This window comes from Benincasa hispida, chromosome 11 (assembly GCF_027475165.1).
Source record: "Benincasa hispida cultivar pf3 chromosome 11, pf3_genome.v1.1, whole genome shotgun sequence".
Classification (NCBI taxonomy): Eukaryota; Viridiplantae; Streptophyta; class Magnoliopsida; order Cucurbitales; family Cucurbitaceae; genus Benincasa; species Benincasa hispida.
In genome coordinates, this window is record NC_143488.1 from 7,861,203 (window position 1) to 7,884,989 (window position 23,787).

At 32.1% G+C, this 23,787-nt stretch overlaps 2 protein-coding genes across 3 annotated transcripts; one reads left to right on the forward strand and one right to left on the reverse strand.

The window, feature by feature from the left end:
- The first annotated feature begins 8,401 nt into the window (after positions 1-8,401).
- On the forward strand, positions 8,402-15,149 carry BRX (DZC (Disease resistance/zinc finger/chromosome condensation-like region) domain containing protein). The gene is made up of 6 exons (XM_039047205.2): positions 8,402-8,939; positions 10,488-10,628; positions 12,572-12,969; positions 13,351-13,480; positions 14,173-14,534; positions 14,622-15,149. The coding sequence occupies exons 2-6, from the start codon at positions 10,515-10,517 to the stop codon at positions 14,698-14,700; spliced, it is 1,083 nt and encodes a 360-aa protein (XP_038903133.1). The 5' UTR covers positions 8,402-8,939; positions 10,488-10,514; the 3' UTR covers positions 14,701-15,149.
- Positions 15,150-16,651: 1,502 nt separating this feature from the next.
- On the reverse strand, positions 16,652-22,634 carry LOC120091067 (Protein kinase superfamily protein). Of its 2 annotated transcripts, none has more exons than XM_039048877.2 (19): positions 22,259-22,634; positions 21,190-21,450; positions 21,040-21,091; positions 20,401-20,958; positions 20,213-20,291; positions 20,054-20,122; positions 19,875-19,964; positions 19,654-19,792; positions 19,113-19,215; positions 18,957-19,009; positions 18,815-18,881; positions 18,221-18,329; positions 18,068-18,133; positions 17,875-17,943; positions 17,723-17,786; positions 17,513-17,629; positions 17,318-17,349; positions 17,146-17,227; positions 16,652-17,063 (listed from the first exon to the last, which is right to left on the reverse strand). In XM_039048877.2, exons 4-19 carry the CDS (start codon positions 20,406-20,408, stop codon positions 16,849-16,851), a joined length of 1,362 nt encoding a protein of 453 aa, XP_038904805.1. In that variant the 5' UTR covers positions 20,409-20,958; positions 21,040-21,091; positions 21,190-21,450; positions 22,259-22,634; the 3' UTR covers positions 16,652-16,848. The 2 variants fall into 2 exon arrangements, with proteins under 2 accessions (XP_038904805.1, XP_038904806.1); XM_039048878.2 differs by having other exon boundaries at positions 22,280-22,446.
- Between the last annotated feature and the right edge of the window lie 1,153 nt (positions 22,635-23,787).

Below are 23,787 nucleotides of genomic sequence, written 5' to 3' on the forward strand. Positions count from 1 at the left end.
ATCGTTATTGAAATGAAAGATTGCAATTATGAACTTAAAAAGTGAAAAAAATGAAGATAATGAAATTTTGGGGGAGAATTTTTAGAGGGAAAAAGGGAGAAGATGGAAAGTTTAAGAATTTAAAAAAAGAAAACACTAAGAATTAAGAAAGAAATAAAAAAAAAGGAAAGAAAGGGGGAAAAAAGAAAGTTTGGAAGTAAAATTTGAATGTTTGCAAGGCTTTTAGAATTCACGAGTGATGGGATCGAGGGAGGAACGACGTTTTGGACCTTGACTATGCTTTTCTTGCCTAAGAAGATCTTGTGTCACCCTTCACTTTACCAAAAGTTGGTGCCTCCCTTCTCCATTTGCTGCCACGTGGCACTACCATTTTTATAAGAAAAAAGGGAAAAAGAATTAAGAAAATATAAAGTTTAAAATACTATTTTGGTTTATGTACATGAGATTTGTTTAATTTTTGTCTAATTTTAGTCCTTGTATTTTTAAGGAATCTTAAGTTTGATCTCTCAAAACTATTTTTTGTGCCTAAATGATAGGAAAATATAATACAAAAATATGTTTATATTATTTATAGTGGAAATACTGATAAAATACAAAAAGTTTTTTAAAAACATAAAAAACAAGCAACGGATTAAATTTAAGATTTATTGAAAATGTAAATATTTAAATTAGACATTCAAAAATAAAATGACTAAAATCAAATAAATTTTAAAATATATGGACCAAAATAATATTTTAACCTTACGTAACATTACCTGCAGATGAGGAAAGAGAAAGAAAGAAAGGAGTATTGTGTGGGATGAGTATGGTTTTGTTGTCCCTCTATTCCAAGCATTCTTTGCTTAAAGAGAGGTTTTAAGGGATGGAATAAAGCCAAATGAAGGCAGCAATGTGTCTTAAAATATATATATATAAAATAAAAATAAATAAATAAAAAAAAAGTAAAAGAGAAAAGGTTTATATCTATTTTGGTTGTGTTTTTTAATGGTTAAAAACACTTTGGAGTATTTGAGACAAAGTATTTGAATTGTTAAATATGTGGAGTTTATTTAATTGTGAGACTCACAGTATAAAGAGTTAATAAATCAATATCATATTGATGTTTTTAATTAAGTCGTGGGATGCACGAACTCTCTGAGTCAACGAATTAGTAGTGTTAACAACTCTATTGACCCCAACTTCGATTCCTTGGCCAAACACCTAATTATAATCTATGAAGTTTCAAACATTCATGGAAGTTACAATTTAGCTTATAAAATATAGTTTGAAATGATTTAGTCTATGTACTTCTAGTTTGTAACCATTTAATCTATATATTTTTAAATTGTTAACAATTTAGCCCTTATTGTGAAATATATAGTTAAAAATTTAATGGATTTATATACATAGATGTAAACTAAATAGTGATCATGAGTGTGTTGTTTTCAGAAAATAAAGATTACCGTCATTATATACTATAATTAACCCATGGATCATGAGGTTGGGGGGAATCGAATTTCTAATTTCAAAGTTGATGGTACAAGCACCACGTCAATTGAATTGTGCTCATTTTGGCATTACAAACTAAATTATAACATGAAGTTCATGAATTAAAATGGTACACATTTAAAAGTTCATGAATCAATTGTTACAAACTAAACTTTGAGAATTAAATTGTTATCTTCATATATAATAGTTTAGAGAGAGTTTTTTGATACATGTTTTAACGTGTTTGAATATCCAAGTTGGCTAATCGATTATAACTAATCTCATTATCATATGTGAATTTTCAAAGTTCACTTCATTTTTGTCTTTTAATTTTACAAAATGTCTATTTTAAACAATTCTCGAGTTTTTTTTTTTTAAAAAAAATATATATATATATATATATCATAGTTTCAAAACTTTAGAAAAGACAACTTTTTTTGTTTTCAACTATTATTCATGTGGCTAGTACATTTCTATGATACAATACGATACACATATTCAAACTCATGTGTGGTCTGTCGATAGTAAAATAATGGTGATAACTAATGAAACAAAACTATATTTTTTAAAATTCATGAACTTAATATAAACATTTTGAAACTTTCTAGAACCACAATAAAATAAACTTAAAATTTAGGCCTCGTTTGGGCCATATTCTTTTTTATTTTTTAAGATTAAATTTATAAATACGAAAAATATTTAAAGTTTTATTGCTTTATTAATTATTTTTTAAAAATTATTTTTAAAAATCAAGTCAAAATTGTAAAATAATAATAATAATAATTAAAAAGGAACATGATTTTGAAAAAGAACAAATTGCTTAGAATTTAAATGTATTAATACTTTTAATAAACAAAACTTATGAAAAAAATTTATAAAAGACAAGCATAAATTTAAAAACATAAAATAAAAAACAAAATAGGTATTAATAACTAACAATCAAGAAATTTGAAAAATTAAAATAGAAATTAAAATAAAATTGTTTTTATTTTCTAAGATCGGCCATATTTGCCAGGCTAACAAACCACAAACAATAAGCCAAATCTCGAATGCTGACTGACAACCGACAACAGCCAGTAACATGTGTGTGGACCAAAGTGTTATATGTCGAAGAAAAACAGAGTCTCGAAGGAGTTGTCACCGGTCATAGCCGGTACTCACGTGCCCCATTGCTGCCTAACGTACCATTTTCCGCAGCCTCCTCAGACCCCATTTTAAGGGAACATTTAGTCTCTTTGTTCTTTTGTTATCATCCAAATCCAAATCATCTCTCACTTATTTTTATTTTTTTTTTAAGTTGATATTTGAACTTTTGACCTTTTAATCGATATCAACTAGTTAAATTATGCTTGTATTGGTCATAACCTTTTCCTTTTATTAAAGTTTACTATATTTTCTATTTCAATATTTTAATATCCAAACATATAATTCAATGGACCTGACACTTTTCATATGTCATAAAGTTGATTCTCTGCACTTCCATTTGTTTAATTAAGGCACCATTTGATAATTATTTGGTTTTTTATTTGTGTTTTTTGAAAATTAAGTCTATTTTATCCACATTTCTTACAATTATTTACATCTTTTAAGTATAATAGTTGAATTATTAGTCAAATTCAAAAAACAAAAATAACTTTTTGAAAGCGTACTTTTTTTAGTTCTCAAAATTTGGCTTGATTTTTAAACTATTGGTGAAAAGTAGATAATAGATGAAGAAAATTAAAGGTAGAAGTAGTGTCCATCTGCTTAATTTTTAAAAATAAAAATAAAAAACAAAATAATTACCAAACGGATCCTAAAATAATAAAGAGAATTTGTATGACCCATATATATACCTTGAAATTATTGGGTTTAATGGGTTTTTTTTTTTCTTTTTAGTATTTGTAACAATGGGAGATATACAAGTCTAACTATATTTTAGCTATATTCCCAATAATTTCTCTTCTGACAATGGTTCATTCTTATATGAATATTACATTACAAAAGAGTAGCACACTACTATAGGTTATACATACACAACCAACTCATAGAAAATCGTGATATTTTCCGATAATTTATTGGTTGACTAACGAAGTTCCTTTTTCGATTTTGGTAAATTCGTTCTCCTCCAAATATCCATCACGTGAATTTAATGTGTACATTGTATGTATGACTCTCGAATATCGAAAAAAATGATGTGACATGTCAAGATTTATAGAATGTAACTAAAATTAAAAGGTAAATAAAAAATAAATAAAGAGATTCAAATTAAAGACAAATATTCAAATTACTCCCTTTTTAAAAAAAACAAAATTAAAATAAAAAAGGGGATCTTTGGATGTTCACCAAGAGATTGGCCAAAAAAAAGGGGAAAAAACATGGTTAATGTAGTTGATATAGTACAATGAGACAAATACACCTCAGAGGTAAAGGGCTTTTGGTTCTTAGAATCTTTTTGCGATTAGCTTTGACAGAAGCTTTCAAAGATTTTCTTCCAACAATTCCAATTTTGATTCTTTTTTAAGTTTTAATTTTATTATTATTTTTGGTAATATCATCACCTGCAGGGCATCTCAGTTCCTCACCCGTGCAATCTGATTGGATTAGACCTCACAGTCATCCCCACCAGTACATTTGTTTCCTTGCGTGACTGCCAATTACAATTAATTTTTTTAAATTACTTATTTAGTCTCCAAACTTTTTTTTATAAATAATTTCTATTTAATAATAATAATAATAATTAATTATATTCTTAAAATTTCAATTTTAGTTTTGTTATGTCTTGTTGGTTAAATGTGTCATGTCACGTTGATAAGATTAATCAATGGTGATTCGACATGATGAAATATGAAAGAATAAGTTTATTAGTATTCGGATAAGTTTGATGGATTATATTGATATATTGCATTTTAAACGAAATATGTCTAGTTTGTATGCTTCTCTATTGTATATTTTTGCCTATTATTTTGTGTCACAAAATTAAGTCGTGGTGATCAATCTTTGCCAAGCATAATTTAGTCATAAAGACAACGACTACTATCTTCAAATGTCGATGTTTCAGATTTTCAATTCTACATTGGGCTAAAAAAATAATTAAAGTCATACTATCAATGATAATGATCACCCTTTTTAAGAATAAAATAAATAATTTAGGTCATATTTGATAATATTTTGATTTTTTAGTTTCTTTCTTTGACATGTATATTAGTTTTCTCTCGTAATTTCTTCATTATATTCTCAATTTTTAAAAAAACTTTTGAACTTTTATTCAAATTTATAAAACAAAAGCATGGTTTTTTTTTCAAATTTAAACTTAACTTTCTTTTTTAAAACATTTATGATAATTATAAACATTATAAATGAAAATAATGTTTGTAAGTTTAAATTTCAACAACAAAAAATCAAAACAAAAGTTTAAGAAGAAGTAATTGTTTTTCTTCTTCTTTTTCTTTTTTCCTTAAAAAGAAACTGAATAGACACACTATAAAACTTGTAAGACTAAATTTATGACTCTAACAGATAAATTATACTTTTCCTATTGTTTATAGAAAATTATTGAAGTTTACTATATATCACATAGGAAATGTCATTATCCAACCATTAAACCATGTAAAATTAAATAGTTTAGAAAATATTTATTTTCTCTTTATATGGAGACAACATGCCCTCATTGTTTGTTTGTTGGGTGGAATGCTAACTAAAATTCAAAATGGAATCCTCAATCAATTTTCTTTTATCATTCCAAATCATTTATAACTAAATAAAATCTAAATATTTTTGTCTCCTTGTCTTTGTTTTTCTCTCTCTTTTTGTAAATCATTAATATGCCAAAATATAATGTGAACTTCTTTTTTAAGTTGTATGTTTAAATCTCCCCTTCCCTTATTTAAATAAAATCATTCTATAAACATTAAGAATTATATGTTTAATTACAGTAGTTTGTATTAACCATGAAATAAAAAAATATATATGATTGATGTGACAATCTAACTACATATTCATGTCAGCTCCATGTCGAGATGATTGGATATTTAATAAAAAAAATACATGTAACAGAGATATTTTTACGAGTATGGTAGTTGTATCCAATGCACTTGATATTTAAGGTAGTGTTTAGACCGAAGTGGTATGTCGAACTGATCTATCTTAAATTATAATATTGTATATTGATTACTTCTCTTGCAAGATGAGTCACTTTTTATGTGTATTTTCCTCTTTTTTCTATTAAGTTAGAGTCAAACATGGTATTTCGGAAAAAAATCAAACTCTGATAATTTTCATAAAAAATTTTTTAATTACAACAGATGCTGTAAATATGAAGGAGGCTTAATGATATGTGTGAGGATTATCAAGAGAATATAAAAAATTCATATTTATGCTCATGTTATTTGAGAATTATATGCATATATATTATACTTTGAAAGCAAGGAACCTTGTATTGAAAAACTAATCCAAAAGTCAAAGGAGAGAGAAAAAATTTGATGGAAGCTAAGAAATATAGTATCAAAACAAATAGACCTAGGAACTAAAAAAAATAGAATAAAATAAACAGAGGGAATTTTATATATAAACAAATATTTATTCTTAAAAGGAGCAACATATAATTGGAAACATTATTGTCATCACTCAAAGTTTTTTTTTTTTTTTTTCCATCCTTATTGTGTGTGTGTGTTTTTTTTTCCTCAAAGAGATGTGATAGAAGCCAGGTTATTTGTAAGTCATGTTTTATTTGTTATTTATTTACAATTTTGCTTAAATAATGTAAATTAACTAATTATGAGTTTTTCAGTAAAATATTTATTTGAATTTCCAAATTTTAATAATGAAATATAATTTATTTTCCTTTTCTTCCTTTTAGTTGAGTTCAACTCGGTGGGAGAGATTTAAATCTAATTAGACTTTTGATTGAGGGGGGTTTAGATTTCCTTTTCAAGTATTTAATTTTGAAAATAAATCATTTTGAAAAATAAAAAATAAAAAATATTTGACAACCATTCAAAATAACTTTTGAAATACTTCTAATATATATTTTAAACTTTTTTTAATCAAAATAATTTAAATAAAAATTATTTTTTTGAAAAACATTTTTTCTCTAATCAATCTAAATTGATCGTGAAAGTACACATAACACGCTAGTTGAACTTGTGCACAATATCACTTTGGCATATAGCATAGAGCATACTTATAGGTAATTACAATATAATGTCACAAAGCAAAAAGGTAATTACACATAATACCAAAAAGAACAAATAAATCATAGGCAAAATAATAGCTAGATTGAGAATTTTATTAATATTATCCATCTAAAACTTTAATACGTGAGGTTTAGGATGTCAAACATGCAATCATAGAAGAGGTTAATGATATCTTGAAAATTTGGAACATATTCAATTCATCAAATAAAAAATGTTACTAGATTTTTTTTTCTTTTTGACATTATGTTAGGATAGAAAATCGAACATTTAATCTCGATATTAATAGTACAAGCTTTATGTCAGTGTACTCATGTTGATATTACTAATGGAAGTTAGTAGGAAATATCATGTCTCTATATAATGTAGTTTCAATTTTCAAACTAAAAATAGTGTCTCATTAAATAAACTAATATAGTTCGATAATTACATAAGTAAGGAATCTACCCTTCAACTTTAATTAAAGTAATAACTCTAAATTTTTTATTAGTCGGTTTGATATTCTTGTATTCTTCACATAATTATATATTCTTATCATTACTTTTATTTTATGATGATTTGAACTTCTATAAAATTATTTTAATTTATAAGTTCTTTTAGTATGATAAAGGTGAAGTGACTCAAACCACAAATCTCATGATCACTGACATATATTATATATATCAATTATGCATGCTTTGACATTTTAATATACAAGTTAAGAACTAAATTTTAGGTTATATTATATATTTAACATGAATATTGAAGGTTATGCTTAATTAATCTTTAAACTTTAAAATGTGTTAGAATAAGCCATCATTTTAACATAAAAAAAAATAAAGTATTAGAATGAGCAGACCTTCGATAAAAAAAAAAAAAAAAAAAAAAAATCAATTTTTGATTGATCCATAAATTAGGAAATTTGAATGAGTATATTAAACAAGTTCTATAACTTTTTTTAACGTGCATTACTTTTCTCATACCATTTTGACCTATGGGTGTGTTTGGAACTTCATAATTTGATGGTTAGAGGAAGGGATTGACTTGGAAGGTGTGGATAGCACTACATGTCGTCTGGTCACCAACGACCACAAATTTTACCATTCTAGTTACCTAGCATATCTTCCAGTACCTGGGAGTTTTGGTTATGTCTCGATATAATAATAAAAAAAATTTCTAGAAGCACAATTTAAATGAATTAAAAAAGGAAAAACAGTTTCTCCACTATAGCCAACCAGATACAAATGCAAAGTTTATAAATTTGTTCTACATATTATAAAAATCAAGAGATCAAATAAATATAACGGATTAAACTTGTAATTTAACTCATTTTAAAATATCCCAAAGCTCAAACCATTTAAAATGAATTTTCCTCTTAAAAGGAAAAAGAAATCGGAGGCGATTGGAATAAGAATTGAAATCCTTTTATACGTGCAGTGATTTGATCAAAATTAAAAAATATATATAGATATTGTATTTAGTTTTTTACATTATACGAATATCCAACGTTGATTTTATTCTCATTTAACTGATATCCAATCAAAATCCGCCACGTACCCAACTTCGAATGCACGTTTGAGATCCTCATCCTCACTAATACGTCACCGAAACATGTGGGCCCAGGCTGTCCTCCGTGTTAATGACCAAACGTCAATCCACTGTTAACAATCTCTCCTCTCTCTCCTTACACACGAAAGACATTTTTCGTTACTTAACGGCCAAATCAGACGGCGTTAACTTGGATTTCTCTATATAAATACCTGCCTCTCAAATTCAATTTCTTTGTAAATTTTATTTTTGCCGATATTTGGGCGCCCTCTAACGTAAAACCCGGAACTATAACATCCCAAACTTTCCCTTTCTGAACAATATTTTGCTCTTTTTTTTTTTTTTTTTTGGGAATTTTTTGGATTTGGACCTTGCTGTTCGCCGCCGGTGAACGCCGGCGATTTTTCCGGCGAGTGTTCAATTTAGGTTCTTAATTGCATTTTGATTCTGCTGTTTGTTTGGAGGTTTTGGCAGAGAATAAGTGAGGGATAGTGGAGTGAGAGAATGTTTTATATGTCAGTGTATAACCGCAGAAATTAAGCGAGAAGATGCTCAGTTCGGCGATATTTTAGGGATTTTGATTGCTGTTGCTGTTGGTATCCATTCCTGTGATTAAAGCGGAGATTGCTTGAAACGGAAAAAAAAAAAAAAGATTGAGGACAAAGAAGTTGAGAATTCGCTGTTGTTGTAGTGGTGGCTGGTGAAGAATTTTCTTGGCAGCCAAACAGTGTGCAGCGGATCTCAGTTCCATTTTCGGTGGATATAAGCTTCGAGGTGAGATTCTTACTGCTTTTACTTTACCGTCTACTTCAATTTGATCGTCTTTTAAGTAAGCAAACAGAGCATTGCTTTCTCAGGGAATCTTCTTCTTTCTTTTCTGGTAATTTTCTTTTTCCATTCGAGTTCTGCTTTTAAGGATCCAGAGAATTTGAAATCGTTTCTCAATCCATCCTCTGTAATGTTCTCTTTGAATAGAGATTCATTCATTCGATGTCATTTGATTACTCAGAAGTGTTTTAACATTTGAATCATTTGATTGAATCCGTGATTCCTACAGGCTTAGCACTTAGATTTTCAATCTAGTTTCGTTTTTCTTGCTGGAAATGAAGAAATAAGATTAGGTTTCTGGAGGAGAGAAATAAAGAGGAACAGCGGAAAGTCTGCAAAAGAGAATTAAATTAGGGCGTGGAAGAGGTGAGGATAGTGATAGAGGGGGCCTAAGATGGACAAAGTACGTAAATCACAGTTGGCTTTTGCTTCGATGAGTCGTTTTCGAATAATAAAGATATAATTAAATAGATGAACCAAAAGGAAAAAATAAAATATCAACATCATTCTTCTGCTTATGTTTCTTCTTCTTCTTCTATGTCTTATTGTTATCTTCTCCATATTCATTGTCTCTCTGTCGTCTCACACACAGCTTTCAATCTGAAACGATTAATTGTGCTTTCTTTCTTTGTTTCTGAATCTCTGCTGGTTTTAATTAATGCATATTTCTCTCTCTCTTAGTAGCTTTTTTTTTTTCTTTTTTTTTTTTGATTTCTTGGAGATGGAAGAGTGATGCGATTTGCCCATAGGGAAAAAAAAAAAGAGCCAATAAGTTGTCAGAAACTTTGGCATTAACAAATATTTGATTCTTTATTCGTCTTTGTAAGAGTAAAGCAAAGCATGTACCACACTCGGTCTCTCTCAGTCGACTACTTTCAAATAGGCTGTGCCCTCATTTACTTTCCTTTCAATTATCAACTCTCTCCCCTTCTTGTTCCTATTCTGATCTTTTCTTAGTCGTCTCTGATCCCGAGCAGCCCTTTTCCTTTTTCACTCCCCCTTTTCCTTTCTCCAGGACCCATTTGTTTCCCGCAGATCGATAAACGAATTTTCTATTTATTTCAGATTCCCCCAATTCCCTTTTGTCACATTTAGCCGCGTACCTACTACACACCACAATATGATTCACACCCTTTATTTCTTTCTTTCTTTAACTTCTATTGAAAAAACAGAGAAATCACTGCTCTGTTCAGTTGATTTCCTCATGAAAGTTCTTTTAAATGATGGTGGAATTAGAAAATGGAAACTGTTGCTCTTTATTATTTGAGTATTACATGTTTATCTCTGATAAAAAGAGTTGGGTAAAGGGAAGGCTTGTTTGTTTTCTTCTCCTCAATCAATATAGAAGAGAAAGAAAGAGAGAAAGAGAGAGAGGAAAACAAAGCGGAAATAGATGGATTTTGTAATTAATTTTTGGGATTTCTTTTTTTTTTCTTTCATGGATTTGGTAGACACTAAACCTCTAGCTGGAACCTACTTGTTTGTTATGTGCAGAGTAAAAAAAGGCAAAGTTGAAGCAAAATGTTTACATGCATAGCATGTACGAAACAGACAGACGACGGAGGTGAGGATGGGGCTGCGCGTGGGAGTGGCACGCCTAGTACAAAGGAAGCCGTCAAAAGCCTGACAACGCAGGTTCTTAATCCTATACCCTTCTGTCTTTTTTTCTCTGTCTTGCTCCAGCTACATCTTTGCTTTCTCAGTTTCTTTACCATCTTGTGAAAACAGACAAATTCATAATACCCATTAGCCTTGCGATAAATGGGGGACCATCTATAATCTATGCCATCTTTTCACCAATATGAACGTGCCTAATGTTTATTGTTTCTTTTTAAATCTTTTTTAAGATCAAATTTAGGTAAGAAAGTGCTTGTGTCGTGTTTGTGCTTTGTTTGTGATGCGCTCTAAACTTTTGTCCTTAAGCACTTCCTGCTTATTACGTTTTTGTTTCTGTTTTGTCATTTAGAAGCCACAGGCCAGTGTTTTTTTTTTTTAACAGCTTGCCAATATTTTGTCTCAATTACACACAACTTTCTTGTCCACGTGGCTTTCCTAGAGACACGTCGTATCAGTAATCTGACTTTGCTGACCTGCAGCTCTTCTTGGCCCCCCAGATTACCGATAGAATAAAAGATTCTTGTTTCTTGGTTTTTTTTTTTTTTTTTTTTTTTTTTTGTTTCTTAATTGTTTCTATGCCCAAATGATCAAATTAGTACTATGGCCCCTATGGAGAGAAGATCCCCATTCCCTACCTCGAGCCTTCCATCCAGTACGAATTGTTTTGCTTGCTTTTCTCTCGGGGAGTTATATTATTAAGTGGCAATCTGATTTCCAGGGTAGCCTTTCTGATCCACTTACTACTTTATAATTATATTCGAGTGAAGAACAGTGGGGGTTGCTCTTTTTAGTATAACTTTAAACTAACGTCGCTAGATAAATTTCATTTTTGAAAGGTGAAATGTTGGAATGGTGCAACCTTACTGTTGCTATGGTTAGTTAGTCACGGGAATTAATTATGAACATCCTAATGAAATTATTACCAAAGATTTATATAGTTCGAACTGCGTAATAATATATTTGGTATCACACATTTTGGGATTGAGTAGAGATGTCTGGTCCAGTATGTCTTGGAAATGTGAGTTTGCCAAGAAATAGTGGCAGCACATTTTGCGTCAAGTAGCGGTGGGGTCATTGACATATTCACTTTGGAATAGACAAGACGCATTTTAAGAAAGGACAGCCCAATGAACGCCTGAATGTGACCCACCATTGAATTTTTGTCGACGCACTGTTTTTCAAAAGTATTGTTTCTTAACCAAACCCTTTCTTTGCAGGATGAGCTACCACTTGATTGGCAATAAGAAGTTAGCCACTTTTTTTTAATTGATTGTTTAGGAATATTTTAATAATTCTTATGATGTTATTTCTATTCTTAAATACAGAAAAAAAAAAAATCTTCTAAAGTAACTCTTCCAAGTTGTATATTCCACTTTCCCAAAACACCATTCAGCATGCTCCACGTAATTCAAAAGTGGATGTGTCTCTCACCAAGGAAAAATTGTTCAATTTCATGCGTATTTATTGATTCACAATGGCTGGACTGTGTACATCACACCATTATTAATACAGTGACATGTATTGAATACAATATTGAGCGTATTATTCATGTTAAAAGGAAAAAGGGAAAATAAAAGGAGAAATTGCAAAACCTACTTTTGAAGTAGGGTAGTAGTTGTAATTTCACCCTTGAACTTTCAGTTCCAAAAGTAGAGCTGTCAAATTTATTAGTGGTAAAATTTAAATTTTAAATGATAAAAATAGAACTCTCAAACTTATAGAAGAGTAATTTTCTACAATTATGTAGGTTTAAAGTTCCAACTATAACACTTACATATGTTTGAGTTTGCTCGGGATAAAAGCACATTCTGTGTTGGGTGACTCAAAGACCTGCATTGTTCGAATTTTTAGCTCAATTTCAACGTTTATAGAACTTTCTTAAGCCGTCTTAAATCCTTCAATTTGATTTTCTCTCGTTTTAAACTGTCCTTGTTCTGATTATGGATTGCGAAATTTGACAGATTAAGGACATGGCGTTGAAATTTTCTGGTGCTTATAGGCAGTGCAAACCCTGCACAGGCTCCAGTAGCTATAAGAAAGGACAGAGACCTTACCCAGATTTCGACACAGCTTCAGAAGGGGTCCCATACCCTTACATAGGAGGGGCAAGTGCAAGTTCAACCCCTGCTTGGGACTTTCCTCCTGTTAATCGGCACCCACATAGATCTGAGTCTAGATTTAAAGAGGCTTACAGAGGAGATCAGACTCCTGGAGGCGATTCCACCATATCAGCATGTGATGTTGTGCTTGAGGATGAGGATGAGCCGAAAGAGTGGATGGCACAGGTGGAGCCTGGTGTTCACATTACTTTTGTGTCCCTACCCAATGGAGGCAATGATTTAAAACGAATTCGTTTCAAGTAAGTTGAGTAGTAAATGCTTAACCCTGTCGGTTCCTGTGTCTATAATTAAAATATTAAATTATGACTCTACTCCCATCAATTTGGTTCTTGGATTTTAATTTTGTGTTTAATAAATTTTTAACAAATTTAAAATTTTTAAAAATTAATTTTGTGTTTAATAGAGTCCCAAACTTTTAATTATGTATCTAATAAATGTGTGAATTTCAAATATTAAAAAAAAATTGAAAAGACTAAATTTATAATTGTAGAAATACAAACCTCAAGACTATATATGTAATTAGACCTCATTAATATTTTCTTTTTTTAAAAAAAAGAGACTTAATAGTATTTACCGTTGCTAGCAAAGTTAACATGATTGTTTTTTTTTCTCTTTTGAAGTCGAGAAATGTTCAACAAATGGCAAGCGCAGCGATGGTGGGGGGAGAACTATGACAGAATAACGGAGCTTTATAACGTCCAGAGATTCAATCAACAAGCTCTTCATACGCCACCAAGAACTGAGGACGGGGTATGTCCTCTAAAACCTTTGCCTCTTGATTTCTATTTCTTCCATTAAAAATATGATGCAAGAGTAAATGTTTTCAAAGATTAGAATTTAGTAGATTTTTTTCCATGCTTGATATTTTCCATCATCTATATTGAAGGAAAGACGAAATAATGATCAATGAAATGCTCATTCTTTCGTGCCTCGTTTAATTATGTGTTTTTTATGAGCTGTATGGTAGCAGAATAGGAAATTGGAGCTTAATCTTGGCAATAGATCCGAATTCTCAGCTTAGATAGAGAACCATGGGAATTCCAAATTATCAGTCAGTTGATTCTGCAAAAAATTTGGAACGATGCTTTTTGCAAATATGGATTACTATAAAAGGAGCAACTGATGTCACCAATGCTGATAGCAATAAAATAATCTGTGTTATGCTAATCCCTACACTTCGGTATCTGGATTCGTAAATGATGTTTCTAAGAACTTACTTCAGCATCAAAATATGGAAAATAAGCCATTTATCTAAAATTTAATATTTTACGAGTTTCTTTGGCACTCAAATGTTGTATAGTTAGATAGGTCCCATGACCAACTGAAATTGGTCGCCAAAAAGAAAAAAAATACATGGAAGATAGTTCGATATATTCAGTACACATTTGCAATCATCTTTAGAGAAAATTTTCTGATATTCAGTAAATGGTTACAATCTGCAGAGGGATTCTTCTTACTCAAAGATAGGAAGGGATAGTCCGATGACTTCTGCGAACAAAGATTGGACGCCGAGAAACTATAAACCGTCTGGAAGTAAAGGATTCCCATCTGACCAGCATTTTGATCATGGAAGCAGCCACCCCTATGCAGGCTCAAGTGCCTACCCAGCAGGCAGTGCCAAAGGTGACATGTCTTCTATGGAAGCATCACGCACAACTACCTCTTCAAGAGACGAACCTTCGATTTCCATTAGTAATGCAAGCGACATTGAGGCAGAATGGGTCGAGGAAGATGAACCGGGGGTCTATATAACTATCAGGCAGCTTGTTGATGGTACTAGAGAGCTTCGTCGTGTTAGATTCAGGTAATTAACATCTGCATTTATATTCATCCTTACAATATTTATAGATACTGAAAGATGGATTGACATTCTCCAACTTGATGTGAACAGCCGCGAAAGATTCGGGGAAATGAACGCAAAGCAATGGTGGGAACAGAACAGAGAGAGGATCCAAGCTCAATACCTATAAATTATTGATGGCAGCAACAGGTTTAAAAGTAAAAGAGTTTCAGGAGCACCTTCGTGTCCCAAAAAGGAGTTCCAAAAATTTTGTCTTTAGAATGTAATATTCACAAAAAGCCATCAGCTGGATATAGAGTTTTTTTTGCTAAGGAAAACTTACTCACCACCAGCCACAGATACAAAAACCAAATTTTCTGATTTTTCCTATCAGAATTCTGCAAGTCATTCTTTTATTTCCTTCCAAGCCATGTCCTATTTTCTTCCCCTTTTCTTCTAAATATTCATTATACAATCTATTTTTATCATTTTTTTATAAGTCTTGTTGCTGTCTTCCTTATATCCAAAAAGGAGTTTATGAGCTTTCTATCTCATGCTTAATGTATCATCTCTTGCTTGTAGCATTTGAAATTTTAATCAATGACATGAAACTCTACTAAGATATAAGCATTTTAGCAATTTGAGCCCTTTTCAAGTGATTTTAAGCCTAAGCACAGCTCCCATTCCTAAAAACATCGTCTATTAAAAGGTAAGGAACTCGAATCTACATCTCAACTTGTTAGTATTAAAATAGAACAACTCTCATCAACTATGAAAAATACTTAGATGCATCTATCTTTGTGCATCTAACCATAATTTCACATGGCAAATTCTTTTAACTCTTTTATGAAATATTTTAATTCTTTTTTGTGTGATAGGACATAGATACATAAAGATGAGTGTATCTTAGAATGCATTCAAGTATTACTCATCAACTAATAGATAAGAGATTTTAAGTCTGCAATCCATCTTGTTAGGATTGAAAAAGGAATAAAAAAATCTATTTCTTTATAAATAATGTTAATGATGCTTTCCAAGTTGGTATGCAACGATCGAATATAGTTGAGATTGAGTCATAAACATATATAATTTAACTTTCATTTTTTGTTAAAGGACTTAACTTTCTATTCTTTTAGCGTAAGTTGTCATGTCATTCTTCATCTACCATTTAACAAGACGTTAAAAGTTAAATGAAACTTTTCATAATTGATATTTAAGATTTTCGACATTCAATACCCAATCGAGTTCTATATTCTTTTTCCTTGAATTAACAGCCTAACATAAAAAATGAGCTCATCCCAATCTTACTTAGGTTAGGAAAACAACAAATGTGAACATCATTAATTATCAATAATTAAGAATTCTTGGGTTTCATTTCTTTTCAGAGGTCATCACGCTAGTTGATAAGATGGCCATGACCTTAGATTGATTGAAGGTTTGTTTACTTGAATGATTTCCCGCGGTAAACCAGAGAATGGAACCTCTTTTTGTCTTTTCATTTCTTTTATTCTGAAGGAATAAAACCCCTTTGGCGAGGGCAGTGGTCAATTTTGAAATCCACGATATTTCTTTTTGGAGAATTTTAAAAAACAATAAATAAGACTTCTATCAACTCTTATACACAAACTTCTATCATCCTCTATAAAAAAAAAAAAATTAAAATTGTAAACAGACTCTTTTATTTTCTATTCTTAAAAATCCCCTATTTCTAAAGTAGGCTAAAGTCGAATAATCCGGTGATTTCAAACTCTCGTTTGTCTCAATTATACAAAAGACATTTTTTTAGTTTGGTTTGTTGCAAGTGTAACCCAGAAGGTTTTGGGTGATCGTTTGAACTGAATATTATGGAGTTCATATTTCCTTTTCCAGTTGTCATTTCAAACTCGAGGTTGAGTTGAGAGTGTTCAAGGGTAATTCCTTATTTTCAAACTCACTCTCTCTCTCCCTCTCTCTATCATCGAACACAACTTCTCATCAGTCTCTCTCTCTCCAGTCTCTGGTATTCTCTCACTTCTTTCACCGGATCATCGAACACAACTTGTCATCATTCTTTCACACGGTCTAACTAATAAGTTCTGCTCATCTGTACAAATTTTCGGGCTTTTCTTCTTTATTTCATCAACTTAGAAAGAGGAACATAATAAAGAAGGAAAAGACTGACAATCTTTTATTTCATCAGGCAAACATAGAGTATGGCAAAACAAAAAGAAGAAAAACAAACAAGTCGACAGAGGCATCATTTATTACATAAATTCCCGGAGGGAAGGGCAATTGCATACGATTCGTCAAAGACAAACATAAAAGTAACCATAAGGATGGATAACGAGAGGAAGGGCTATCATCCAGCAACCTTCCTGGGGTAATTGCTGCCAGGTTGAAACTCTTGAGCAGGCCTTATTAACAGATCGCTAGAGGAACCGCTCCAACGAACACCCGCTTTCATCGGACGAGGAAGCTGCCCAATAGATGGCTTGCGAGGGGCAATTGTCATATTTGCCAACTTTTCGCCTGTATCTGAAACTCCACGCACATTATTTCCCTTGTAGATAGAATCTGCCAACATGCAAATAATAAGGATCCACAACATTATTAACCACACATCTTAGTCAATCATTGAAGTTACCAAGGAACTTACTGGTAGGGCTATTCCTCACAGGCGGTCGGTATTTTTGTTGTCTAACTGTGCTCTTCATAGTTTTATCGTTTTTATTTGCATCCTACAAATAGACAAAAGGGTGAAAACATTATTGGTTTGTGTTCATGTTATTTCAGGTGGCCGGGGAAAGGGGGCGGGTAATATCACTCACCTGGTTCATCAAATCCAACTTCCTCTGCACACCTGCAAGAAGGTTTTGATGATTCAAAAAACAAGCTCTGATTGAATTACCATCAAAATGATTTCGAAAGAGTAAATATATGTTTTGGAGTGATTTTAAATTCAACGTAGGTAATCTTAATAACCATTTCAAAATACACCAACAAACATGCCCCTAATATACCACCTGTGCTCAACAACGCAGGCAACTTCGGGTTGGAGAAACTACCAGCAATTCTGGAATCAGATAAAGCCACAGGATATTTTTTAGCAGTCTGCTGCTCCAGCAAATCCTTTGTTCCAGCTGTAGTAGGAGGGACCAAATCAGAAGTTGTCCAACCAAGTAAAGTTTTCAGCTTACTACATTCAAAAACCGGGAGCTGAAATAAACACGTACCAGAAGGAGGGGTCCGAGCAAATGGTGCTCTAGCACGAAGAGACGGTGGAACGTAGTAGCAACTCTGCCACAAATTAGATAAATATAAGAAAAATCTAAAATGAAATTATATTAAATTTGTTGATCTATTAGATGAAAACTAAAGGGACTACTTGGAAGAAGGGATGTTGGAGGGCTTCCATAGCAGTTGGTCTCTTGGACGGATCCCATGAACAAAGTGACTGTAGACATTAAAAATGAAAGAAAAGGTCCATTTAATCAAAGTGAAAACAAGAAGCTTCATGGTGTTAGAGCATTTAACAGATCAAGAGCAGATAGATTCAACGGCCATTTATTTGTACTTACTGCAATAAGATTGACTGCATCATCGCTGGCTGAGGGAATAACAACAGAGAGATGAACTCCATTAAACTGCAAGTGTGAAACAAGCAAATGCATCAAACACAGGTATTTTACATGGTCGTTTACACCAACCAAAAGAGGACAAATGAGATTGACCTGCGGGAATTGATAGTTGATGTTCCTTGCAAGACAAAGCCCACCAGACCATGTATCCATAGTTGGAGTGCCAAGTATATTGCAAATTTTGTAGATTTGGTCTGTTTCACTGCATGAGACAAAGATAGAAAACTCCTTAAATTAGCTGACAGAGTTCAATTGACATGTCAAATCACTAGTCAGGCCTAATTTTCACTTCTGTTCAATTATGTTACAACAAAGCCAATAAAGGTATGATTCGAATATAAAATCACACAGATAAGGGCAATATGAATTTCCCACATATATACTCAATAAAGACTACATAATAGAGACTAGATTTAAAATAAGGAGCAGGGTAATAGGTGACAATAGGTGACGGAAAGCTAAAAAGTTCATTAAAAGATGAAGAAAATAAGTAGATCCCCACTAAGTGTTTTAATCCAATAAACACTGACAAGAAAGAAACAAGTGAATGGGCAGATTTTAAAGACATAAGAGAAACCAAGCACCCATCAAGTCCTTACAAAAATCAAGACATCAGTATTTGGATTGACACTAATAATTTTTATGCATAAATCATTGACAAGTAATAAGTGGATGTGCATTAGGCACCTTGCTCCAGGAAAAAGTGGACGAAGAGTAAACAACTCTGCCATTATAGCACCCATTGCCCACATATCTGCAAAAAGTAGGAAAGCAGTAAGCATCTATTGGATTAAGCTTTCATGGAGTTGAAGTTCAATCTGTTCCTCACCAACTTTAGGACCATAGAGATAGGACTGAAGCAGCACCTCCGGAGCTCTATACCTGAGACACAAGATTAACATTTACAATACGGCATCACTGCGATCAGTGGCAAAGGCAAGAAAATGCAACAGCATTTATAATAGGGAAGAGATGAATCACTTACCACCGTGTTGAAACATACTCAGTATAAGGTGGCATTGCACTAGTTTCACGAGCAAGCCCAAAATCAGCAAGTTTTATCAAGTCTTTAGCAACTAATAAATTTTCTGGAGGAAAAAGAAGTTTGTTAAAAAAATTTAAAAGGGAGTGCAGGTCTACTTCTACAAAAGCCATTATGAAATATGTACTGCAGCCACAAAACAGAAAAAATTACAACAATCATGTGCTAATATGAAACAACGAATAAGAAACTACGAATGCAAAAAATAAATAAATAAATAAAGGAAAGGCTGCACCAGACACGCACCAAAGTGATCACCTGACAATACCATTTCTATCTTACATACAACCTATAAAACCTTATTCAAAAATTCCTTCCAGCTATGTAGAAAGCTTCTAATTCTCTCTGTCTATCATGGGAAAATACATCTCACATGACAAAAACTTTGACATGCTCTAGGAGGCCATAAAAATGCTAATAGCAGGTAATTTATGTGAGTCCCCAATTCAGTGCTTTCTACTAGACACAAGAACAATTGAGGTACCTGGTTTGAGGTCACGGTGAAAATATCCCCGCTGATGCATGTAGGCAAGACCTTGAAAAACTTGAAAGCACCAATTCCGCACTTCAGCTTCTGAGAAGAGCTTTTCCTTATCCTTCATAAGTTGATAAAGATTGCATTCCTGAACAACAAATTTTTATCAAGGCAAGTAGAAATCAATTTGTAGATAAATATGTAATGAATTTCAAAATGACGTCACTAACCATGTATTCAAATACAAAGTACAAGATATTGTTTTCCCTGATAACTTCCTTGAGCTTCACAATATTTGGATGATTCATCTTCCGCAATGACTGTCATATTTGGATAACAAAAAAAGAAATAACTTAAGAATAAGGAAAGAAAATAAGGCAATCAGAATAAGAAAAGAAAATTGCATCACCTTCACTTCTCTCAGATTGACACACTCCTCCCATGTGTAATATTTTTTCTTCATTTTCTTAATTGCAACCTGTTGATTTAAAGAAGATTGAAAAAGTGAAATCAATCATTTCTCGGACAGTTTTTCTCAAGATACAAATACAGAAATCAGCAGGCTTACAACTTCCCCAGTCTGTTTATTGATTGCTCGCCAGACACTTCCAAAAGTTCCATCACCAACTTCCTTGATTAACATGTACCTAAAAAATAGAAATAAAATTGATAAGAAAAAGTAATACATACACAATCTAGTAAATTGCACAGCAAAATGAGCAGAAAAAAATAATAAAGCTATGGGAAACAACCAACCTCTCCATTTTCCTCGTAGAAGCACAAAGACAACCTCCCTTATTCAAAAGAAGTAGAGAAACTTCAAAATGATAACTTGCATCTATATTTATATAGAGACTAAGAAGTAAACAATTGTCTTGCACTGATCTAGCAAAAACCAGCACTAATTTTTCATGGTGAAGTGCGAAAGCACAAAACCAGAAAATTTCTGATGAGCAGGCTGTGCAGCTTTATTCATTACAAAATCCGCAGCTTCAACTTCAAGAGAGAAACAACACGATGATATATGACAAACACCACTGAACATGTTGAACCTTGAGAACAACTGTCCAAACCAACTAAGCAGTTGGAAATACCAGATGACTACAATCTTAACTTGTAGCTATCTCATAATTCAACACTGATATTGAAGATATATCCTCCAGTAAGAAAGGTCATGACGCTCTACACATCACCAGTCAGGAACAAAGAGAAAGAAAGAATAATAAAAGCTTGACCAGCAGAGGTCAACGCGATAGTCTTGACTTTAGTTAGTTGTGAAAACAAGCTTTGATGTTTCATTAACAGAACTCAGCTCTGTAGAAAAGGGGACTGAGGTTAGAATTAAATACAAGAAAAATAAAAGGGACAAAAAAGAAAGTGCAACTTCCATCATACCCCTGAAGAAGTTTCCCCTAGTAAATCATCCTGATGCTGCATCAACAACGCTCTGCATCCAGAATAATAAATGCAAAAAGAGAGCATTATCATTAAAATGAAACTGAATAATAATTTCCACCAAAATTAATCATGAAATATGGTTCATACTTGAACAGTTGCACTAACGATCCAACACCTATCTTATAAAGTAATTTCATTACGCCTCTTGTGCTGATCATTTAGAAGAACTTGACCACTAAGTGCAATTGACAAAGGAAACCAAAAGAAAATCTCCAAGGACAAGGAAACGCCAATCAAGCACTTCCTGGAAAGAACAAACTCGATGCTGGAAGGAATTTGTCCAAATAGAAGCAAGCTCCATATCTCGAGAAAATATAAAAATCCCTTTATATCCAAGCCCTCAAAGACCTGATAATTTACAATACCACCAAAGCATTAGAATAATATCCATGGACGATATCAAGAATAATCTAATGAGCAGACAATAGGTGGTGTGTTATAAATGACATAATTCACACATGGCTGCAATTTATGAGATCCTAAAGAACATCCAGAAAGTACCAGGTTCCCAAATTTGATCACAATATACAAATTATAGATCAAACAAACCAAGAGACAAAACTTATTGGAGAAGAACAATTATGCAATTGCTAACAACCCCAGCAAGGTCAGGTTAATTACGTATCAAAGAAAACCCTCATCAATAACCAATACAAGAAGACAGGCATCTCGAGCTCATCCAGATAAAACCCTAATCCACTACAACCAACTAGTCGACGCGAAGCAAACGTGCTAAAACTCCTAACCAACAAGTTCCTTCACAATCAATGAGCAAACAAATCTCACAGGATTTCCGACCTCGAATTAGAACAAACCCTAATTCACCAATTCACCAAGCGACCATCGACAAATCTTCAAATTCACGAATAGGTAAGCGAAACAAACATCACCCCGCCACAAACTCCAACCCAACGATAATTTCTTCTATGAATGGCCAAACGAAACCGCAAACCGCACAATATCTCCGCCATCGAATCAACCACAAACACATACGCCACATATAAATCAGGAGACAAATAAACCCTATACCCCCCAACACTGGATCCGATCAATTAATCCATCGATCAAATCACATCATACATCGAAGAACTATTGGGAAAGATGACCCTAGATATAGTTTCACAAGAACATAAAGAAAATCGGACCAAATCGTTACCGATAAATGAAGAAGCATAACCTCCGTCGCCAAGAACGGGAAGGATTGGGATCCAGAGCTTCCCTCGACGCTCTTCTTCTTCTTCTTCCTTCAAATCTTCTCAACGCCACGAAGAAACCAGACAGATTCCCAAAAAAACACGAGATCTTTGCTGCGTGCCAACCAAGGTAAAGATACCTAATTTCCCATCATGACCCACACCGATAGCAATTTATACACATTGGGTTTCTATTGTCTACGCGCAGGCCCACTGGTTTTTAACCTGCACTCTGATTTGGACCGCAATGATTTGTTGTTAGCGCCATTTGCCAGCTAGTGATTGGTCCCTCTTAATATTAATTTATTAGTTAATTGTTAATCTTTCTCCTCGTGGCTTATTATTTCTAAATTTTGACTTGATATTTATTTATTTTTTGGAAATTCTATTTAGCTTTTTTCACCATTTGGAATTCTTAAACGCCCAAAATTCCTTTTTCTAACGGTGATGGATACTTCAGTTGGCAACTTGATGAAAGTATATTTAATTGGAATATTTCTCATACCTAACTTATATTTCTATAAAATAAAATGTGAAATTACATATTTAGGCTTTAAATTTTATATTTGTGTGTAATTAGATTTGTGAACTTTAAAAAATATCCAAACTTTTAGTTATATTTTGTAGACTATAGTGATGAATTCTAACTTTTAAAATTATAGAGACTAAATTTAACTTTTTTTCAAGTGAGAGATCAATTTTGTAATATAATCTATTTTAATTCAACTTAAATTTTATAAAATAATAATTTGGATTTTGCCATTAATTTACACCTTCTTTAATGTTGGTCCATGTCTCCATTAGCAACTTAATATACTTATTTTAAGACTATGTCAACCATTTGTTAAATAAGTAGTGGTAAAGTTTAGACTATAAGGTTAGTGGATGAACTTTTAGCATTCTAAAAATTAGGTCATCTAAATTTTCTATTTTGTTTGTGATAACAGCGTCAATTAGTATATTTTAAAATTTTATTTTTTTTCAAATACAATACGTCATTAATTTATTTCATTTTTTTATTGATAATGAGTAGAATTGGATAATCAAACTTTTGACTCCAGGTTAATAGAACAAACTTTATGTTAGTTGAGATACGTTTGTTTTTTTAGTTAAAAAAAAAAAAACAACAATAACAACTAACTACAAAACAACTCCCTTCGAAACAAGTAATTAAGGTAAACCACTATGAGTAAGAAGAAAACAAGAGAGACGAAATTTGCTCGAACAACGCTTTACGTGCAAAAAAGTTCGTCATGAAACTTTATTCTTATTTGGAGGGAAATTTTATGTCGATTTTGTTAGAATCATTATACAATATTAAAGAGATGGGCCACTTATCGACATTAAGACTCCACCCAATATATTACAAATACAATCCATACCCTTGCAAATCATCATAGCCTAAAGAATGTTGACTTCACTTCCTCTTTGAATGAATTTAAGCTTGATCGAAAGATCTCGAAGCACCCATCCAATGTCTCTGGACTAATGG